General features: G+C 48.6%; 1 protein-coding gene across 1 annotated transcript in view; it reads right to left on the reverse strand.

Annotated features, from left to right (window-relative positions):
- The window catches only part of MTHFD1 (methylenetetrahydrofolate dehydrogenase, cyclohydrolase and formyltetrahydrofolate synthetase 1), a 50,451-nt gene that overhangs the window by 36,407 nt on the left and 6,001 nt on the right, over positions 1-8,043 (reverse strand). The window contains exons 2-6 of the mRNA XM_045287622.1: positions 7,685-7,738; positions 6,190-6,326; positions 5,948-6,048; positions 2,413-2,549; positions 702-813 (exon numbers count right to left, since the gene is read on the reverse strand). Of these exons, the coding sequence (XP_045143557.1) occupies positions 702-813; positions 2,413-2,549; positions 5,948-6,048; positions 6,190-6,326; positions 7,685-7,738 (541 nt within the window). The remainder of the gene's footprint in view (positions 1-701; positions 814-2,412; positions 2,550-5,947; positions 6,049-6,189; positions 6,327-7,684; positions 7,739-8,043) is intronic.

Consider the following 8,043-nt stretch of genomic DNA (forward strand, 5'->3'; position numbering starts at 1 on the left):
AGAGAGAGAGAGAGAGAGAGATAGATCAGGTTTACTGGTCACAGAGACTGGTGACACCTCCTAAGACTCATCCTCAGTCACCCTGCGGGTCTGGAAATAAGCTCACCCTACAGCTCGCTGTGCCGTCAAACACCAAGTCCAGAAGGGCAACAATCACACCAGGGAGATCATTTACCCACAGACAAGTTCAGACGGGTGAGGAAAAGAGGAGGAGCGGCAGCCGGAAACACAGGGAGGGAATGGGTAAGTGATGCTACGTTGGGGGGACTATAGCCAATGAGACGAAAGATGTCTATGAGCTGTTGAACACACAGACGATGTGCTCGGCAAGTCTCCACTATTCCCAAGACGAGGTTTAAAAGGAACGCAAAAAAAGCAAGCCAGTCCTGAGAGGGTCGTGGGCAGGAGGGGCCCCGCTTCTGGACTGACCCTGCTGCCTGCAAGGATGACCCTGCTTTAGCGCCACCCACCACCTTGCTGACGGGTGATGTCCACATGAAGACAGCGATAAGCCCTTCCTGGCATCACCTCGGGGGCTGTAGAGCAAGGGGGCTCAGACGGCCACTTCTGACAGCAGGTGGACCTGCCTTCAGTAGCAACCACACCTACTGTGTGCTTCCTCAGGCATGTCAACCTCCCTGATGATCCTTTCTCCACCCTTCTCTCCACCAACAACCACCTTCGGGCTAAGCAACACGTACCTGGAACATAATTGATTCCGCAGTCGATGACGATTGCCCCGGGCTTGATCCACTCCCCTCTCACCATTTCAGGCTGACCAGTGGCAACCACCAGGATATCACCTTTATTCACCTGCGGGCAGTGGAGTCTGGCTTGAGAGATTTAAAAAATCCACCAACAAAAATCCAAAGGTGGAGTCAATCTTAGAAATATTTCATGACATCATTATTTTAAGGGGGGAGAAAGGGGTTTGCACACCAAAGGGAAAGACTGGGAAGGCTCTGAGGAGCCCAGGGGCTGGGGGAGTGAGTGAGAGGAGGGGCAGCAAAGTAGAGAAGGGCTGTATGCGTGAGGGTTCCTGACACTGTGCCCCTGTGATGTGATGGACTGTAGCTACAGCTGGTATGTTTTCCTTTGCATGTGTTATATTCCACAAATAAAATCAAAATGAATGAAGTTGAGAGAGAGAAGAGGGTCACGGTCTTGCAAACCCTCCAGATTCCTTATCCGTCAGATCCCAGCACTCGTCTGACGGATTACAGGAGGAGGAAAACTAACAGCGAGATGGTTAGCATTCTTTTGTGACAAACCAGTTACTTTCCAACAAACAATCCAAATGCGAAAAGGACATGACCTCTCGCGTTAAATTCTCAGATGGCATCAGGCTAGTTCACAGGTTAAAGGCCAGAGCAGGGACACACACACGTACGTGTTCTCCTCTCCACTTCATGCACCGTGCATACCCCTGCAGCTCGCAGGATGTACCTCTCATTCAGATGTTCCTGAATGGACAAGGTGATGTGGACCTACAGGGCAGGGGGAGCACAGGCGTGGGACCCCGTCCCTGGCGTGTAACATTGGAGGTTGTGGCCCTACCACCTTCCACAGCACTGATCTAAGGATTAGGGAAGGTGCTGGGCCCTCTTCCACTCTGTCCCCGTATTTAAGAAATGGTGCTGTCAACTGAAGGATTTCAAGCCCATTGCTGTCAGGTCAACTCCTACTCACAGAGACCCTCTAGGGTAGGGCACAACTGCCCCCAGGGGTTTCTGAGGCTGTAATCTTTACAGAAGCACAAGGCCCTAGCTTTCTCTTGAGGAACAGCAAGTGAGTTTGGACTGCTGGTTAACAGCCCAGGGTTTAACCATTGTGCAACGAGATCCTTGTGCTTTCAACAGGGACACATCAAGGTCAGACTTCTTGGGCCCAAGAATCCAATGCAGGGGTCAAGAACAAACAGCTACCTATGCTAGAGGACCACTGCCCAGTCCCTCAGTAGCACATCCACCGCAGGGCAGTAGGCAACTCCTGGTGAGAATACGCAATCTGGCTGCCAGGGTCCAGACCCAGCATCTGTACTGGTAAGCCTTATTTACATGAGGGGTCCAACTACAGAAGGAGTGTGGACAGAAGAGCCTGGGGGGACAGGAAGGGGCTGGTTAACAGGACAGGATTTCTTCCCATGAGAGGAAAATACTTTGGAACTAGGGCATCATGAACCTGAATCTGGCGCCTCTGCCTCCGAGCTAGGTCAAGTTGGGGAAGTCTGAATCTGAGTTTGTTTCCTCCTTTTGTCCACTGCAACCAAGAGTCATGGACCCGTTACAGGCGTGACCAGCGAGAATAAGGGTCAAGTACACGGTGGTGGTGGTGGTACTTACCTGGTAGCCAGTCTGATAATGGGAGGGGAACAAACGTGCACGTGCTTCTGCCCTACTCCGGCCCCCTTACCTCTGCGTCCAGATTGGCAGTCTTTGAATGGCAGGTGGTCACCGTGGCATTGTTCCACAGAAGCAAGTCATGCATCGGGGCCCCGACTATTTTACTGCGCCCAACCACCACAGCATGTCTCCCAGCAATCTGCACCCCTGGAAGAGAAGCCAGAGTGCGTCAGAATGGGAAGAAAGAAGACGCCTCCTTCAAGAAAACTCGGAGCAATCAAGGCACCCAAACAGGTTCTTAGAAGAATATTCTCAACTCTAGGGTTGCAACTATAAGTTGGGATTTGTACACGCGGGCTTCTTGCTGTGGGTTTTGCAGAGCAGTGGAAGCCATGATCCATTTTTTGAGTCAAAAAAAACCTGCACTGAAAGGAAAAATAACAAAAGCCCCAAATCCCGAGAGCCACCCAGATAGTCATTCGGACGGAGACATCATTAAACAGCTGTAACAAACAGGGTGCGTGGAAAGAAGTTGGTTGGGAGAGAAGAAAACTAGATCAGTGTTGAGGATTCTTTCTAAGTTCAGAAAGTTCACACACACAGTTCACCCACATTTCCTTTTTGACTTCGGGCCTGGGGAATAGGGCGACTTGCAGGGAAATGAAAAAGAGGAAACTTAATTGTAGTAGAAAGTAAGCTTTTCATTTTGCCTACTCAGCAGCCACCGGCAATTTCGTTGTTAAGTCCATGGGCATTCCAGGCGAGCCCACACGAGCCGGAGAACTGCTTAACTGGGCTCTATGGGATGTGCCCTTCTGGAAGCGACTGCCAAGCTTTTCTTCCCAGGTGCTCCAGGTGGCTCAAATCATTAACCACCTAGCTAGAAGTCAAGGCCTTAGCCGCCTGAGCCACTGACACCCCCTGGTAATGGGTCATTGCCCTTCCCAGGAACAATTTATGTTCCACTCAGCCGACATGGTCCGAGGCCCCCATCTGTGGCAGACAAGTGACCATATTTGGCCCCAGCCAACGAGAACCAGTTCTACAACTGCTTCACATTAAGACAGAAATGTGGTGTGATGATTATGTGTTGGACTGCTAACCCCCCAGGTCAGCTGTTGGAAACTACCAGCTGGTCCCCAGAAGACAAAGGAGGCTTTCTCCTTGATAACAGATTAGTTTTGAAAACCCTGTCCTTTTAAGGTTGCTATGAGTCAGAACAGACTGGGAGGCAGTGAGTGGGTGAGTCGGGGGGCACCAAGTGGAACCTGAGGGTGAAGCCCCTCTCAAAGAGGCAAGCTGAAATGGAGCCTGAAGTACTTGGTCGGTAGGTCTCTATGCAGACAAGGCAGAAGGCAGGGAAACCGTGCCTAAGGCAGTTTGTGTGGAAAGTACACTACTTAAATATAATTAACTTAATCGCCTTTTGTTATAAAAATAGAAACCGATCTATTTTTATAAAAATAGAAATCGAGCACTCTGTTGTAAAGCTAATATCAAGAGTATCTGAAAGGCAAGACCTCAGGCTTTGAGCTGCCTTCCTGGGTGCCCTGTTTAGCCTTCAGCCAAGGACCTGAATCCAATCTGGGCTGATGGCAGCTTCACTGTCACCAGGAGGGAGTAGGAAAACCAATGTGGCAAGAGCTTCTGGGACTGTGTTTATCCAGCGGTCACACACTGTCGTCTGTGAAGCTGTAGGGCACACAGGGCGCAGCGGGCCCCAGGCGTAGTGCTCTGCCTCCTCTTGCCGACCACAGACATTCTCACTTAGGCTGGAGGGAGCCGCAGCAGGCCAATACTTCCCACGCAACTCCTGACCCACTTGCTATAACAGGACACACCTCCCTGGTAAAAGTAAGCCCTGCCTGACAGCAGATTCGAGAGCAGGAGTCGGGGGATATCTAGCATTCTGGAACTAGACAGTGATGATGGCTGTACAGCCTTGTGAATATACTAGACACCACTGAATCACACACTTTCCAATGAGCGATTTTTCAAAATTGTACGTTTTATGTTACCACGATTTTAAAAACATGCACTGTAAAAAAAGCATTCATGATCAAATTAAAATGCCAAGGTGTGGAGTAGATAACGACGTGATCTGGCCAACTGCAAAAGGGGTTCATTTCCAGACATAGGTGCAGCCCCACTACTAGTGGGGAGTAGCCCCCAGGGTCCACTTCAGTGGTAGGGACTTTCCATTTTATAACTTTTCATTCTATCTGAATTCTTATCATCATGTTGTTGTTGGCAGGTGCCAGCGCTTGGGTTCTACCTCACAGGGACCCTGTGTATAACAGAATGAAGCATGCCTGGTCCCTTGCCATCCTTTACTACCATACAAGCTGTTGAGCTCCCAAAAAGAAATTGCTTCAATCTCAAATAACCTTGACTTAAGTCTTGGCTCCATGCTTAGCTGCTGAGTATGCTGGACAAGTTACTTAGTCTCCCTAAGCCCGTTTCCCCTCAGCTGTTGAAGACTAACAGTAACTACACATAAGGTTACTGAGGAAATTAAGTGACTTGCTAAGTAAAATCCCCAGGAGACAGGCCCTTTTGCCAATCAAATCCATCTATCTGTGGCCCTGCAGGGCCAGTGAATTGTGGCTCTTCTAACCAAAGTCTTTAACCCCCAAAACGACCTTTCCCTGCCCAGGTCTGGTAAGAAGATGGCAGAAGACAGTGCTAGGACTTAATTGTGAGAAACTGCAAACAGGATTCCCTGGAGTGCCATCCTGCTGTGGATCAAACAAGCCCTCCGAGATGCAGGGGGAGGGAATTTCATTACCAACCAAGAGCCAGGAGCAGCTCGTGGTTTCTGGACTTGAGATCCCGGCACAGTGGACTTCCCGGATCCAGATGAAAGCTATCCCATCACAGAAGCAGCAGCAGGGCCGTAAGTCAGAGCATCGAACAGTTATGGACTTCCCAATCCAGGGAGCAAGTGAAGTGCTTTTGTGCAGGAGGCTGGCTTATGGAGTGGGGTGTCTCTGGCCACTTAATCCAGGGAGCTGGGTTTGCTGACCCATGGAGCTTGAAGTAAATGCCTTCGAGTTGAGGCTTACAGCAGTGTTATGCCCCTTTAGGCGTTTATTAGTAGACTAGAAACTTTGTAACAGGTTTGTTTGTTTTTTAAATAACATGTCTTGATAAACAACTAACCCAAGCATTTCTCACTGGCTTACAACTCGTTAACTTCCTTAATAAACCCTTTAATCGTGGATTTTGTCTGAGTTACACGTACGCCACTGCAAAGGGTATCAGAAGCCAATAGAGCAGTGGTTCTCAACCTGTGGGTCTCAACCCCTTTGGAGGTCCTAAGACCCTTTCACAGGAGCAGCCCAATTCAGGACAGTAGCAAAATAACAGTTATGAAGTAGCAATGAAAATAATTTTATGGAAAAAAAAAAGAAAATAATTTTATGGGTGGGGGTGGGGGGGTCACCACAACATGAAGAACTGTATTAACGGGTCGCGGCATGAGGAAGGTTGAGAACCACAGCAACAGAGGTAAGCAACAGAACAGGAAGTCAGTCAGTACAGCCATGAGGCACCTTTTTTGTAATGCTTTGGGCTTTGCTGGTTTATTTATTTATTCATTTTACCTGTTTCTTTGATGAGTTCCAAGCATCCTTTAGGTGTACAAGGAATGAAACAGTCATTTAGGTCACCTCTTGCAAGTTTTCCAGCACTGACGCTCGTCAATCTAAAAGAGTCAGACAGGTGAACAGAAAGTCATTAGGTCTCTTTACTCTTCAGAACTAGATCTGGTGTAAGTCCTGGAAGGAAAATATATCGTAGGTGAAGCATTCCAGGTGCCGTGGAAAGGCCCTCCGAGGACACTCACCCGTCCACGTCCTTCTCCGGGGCGATGGCATTGATCACCGCCTCCGTGCTGACGGGATTCTCGGAGTCCAATGGGAGCTGCACGATGAAGCCGTGCACGGTGGCGTCTCCATTCAAAGACTCGATGTACTTCAACACCTACAGGTTGGGCCCCAGACAATTTGGAGACCACATACAAATAAAAAGGGTGAAGAGAAACTTTCTAAGACAAAAAGCCCACGCCCCTTCCCCCATAGGAGGTTTTTTTTATATTTATTTAGGAGTTAAATTATAGTCATCTCAAACTCTACACCTCCTCCTCTAAGCCCTGAACACAACTCTACTTTAACTCAGACTATAGCCCCCAGGGGTCTGGTAAGGAAAAATCTAAGAGCTTCACTAAAAGATCACTGCGGCAGGAACGCCCATGCTGCACCATCCAGGTCAAGATACAGAGCAGCACTAGCCAGTGACACTGGGTGAGGTAAGTGAGACAGTTCGGTCATGTGCACCTTCCAAGAGAATGGTCTCTAGCCACAGGTGGTGGGCGAGGGCTTGAAATGTGGCCAGTGCAACCAAGAAACAGAATTTCAAATGCTCATTTAAATTTCAGAAGTCATATGGTGTCCACCATATTCACACAGTGCAGATGGAGAACATTCCTATGACCTCAGAGATTTCCCCTTTCTCACCCCTTCCCAGTCATCCTGGGACCCACATCACTGATTGGTTGTGCCTGTTCTTGAAGATCATGAGTGATCTTACACACGTGGATTTTAAAAGGCAGAGAACTATAGGCCAAGAACTGGTAATGACTTTTCTTTTAATTGTGCAAAAGCTTACTGAGCAAATTAGATTTCCATTGGACAATCATTATTATGCAAACTGTTGTGTGACTGTTCTGGGGCTACAATTTTCAATGTGCCAGCACTGCCATTATTCCTGTTCTGTTTGTTCTTTTTCCATCGACCTAGGTTCCCCACCCCTCTCCTTGCATCCTTGCTTTTGGGTGCATGTTGACAGTCTGGCCTCATCTGCTTGACGGTTTAGGGAAGCAATTCAATTACCCACAGGTGACAGTGTTTGATACAGAAGCAAATCTTGCCAAAATCACAGTTGGAGAAATAAAAATTTATAGTCTAGGACTGGACCATTTGCTCTGTTGGTGATTCCAAGAGGCCACGGCCAAAACCAAACCTCACTGCCATCAAGTAGATTCTGACGTACATAGGACCGTTGAACTGCTCCTGTGGGTTTCCAAGCCTATAAACCTTTAAGGGACCAGATAGCCTCATCTTTCTCCTATGAAGCAACTGGATTTGAACTCCTGACTTTGTGGTTAGCAACCCAACAGGTTACCCACTCCACCACTAGGGCTCCTTGTCTGGAGGCAGAGCCTGTGAAAAAAGAATTACCTAGAGATCCACACCTGCCCAACCCATCAGTCTCAGAAGTGCCAGAACGCAGAGAGTGCAGCTCTTCAAGCTGCCTCTACCAAGGGCCGCATGATGACTCACCTCAGATTCTGTGGCTGTTCTTGGCAACTTGATGTGGGTGGCTTTGATCCCAATCTGCAACCATGAACATTTGAAACAGGTAAATGCAAGTGGACTAGAGATGTGGGTCTGTTTCCTTCCAGACAGAACTACAGCTAACCGGAATGTGTGTCATCACTGGACCCTGACCCTCCTCGCAACACAGCCATCATTTACTCATCAGTTGTCACCACAGGCACCCAGCAGTTTCATGCCCACTACCCTTGCTCTGTGGAAAGTGAGCATATCATTGATGAGAAAACAGTCAAGAGCAAACCTGGAGCCCTATGGCAGCACCAAGCCACCCGGTTCTGATTTAGAACGAAAGGTCTGCTTTGAGT

This window comes from Echinops telfairi, unplaced genomic scaffold, assembly GCF_000313985.2.
Source record: "Echinops telfairi isolate 266 unplaced genomic scaffold, ASM31398v2 ScPeMD7_18;HRSCAF=68, whole genome shotgun sequence".
Taxonomy (NCBI): domain Eukaryota; kingdom Metazoa; phylum Chordata; class Mammalia; order Afrosoricida; family Tenrecidae; genus Echinops; species Echinops telfairi.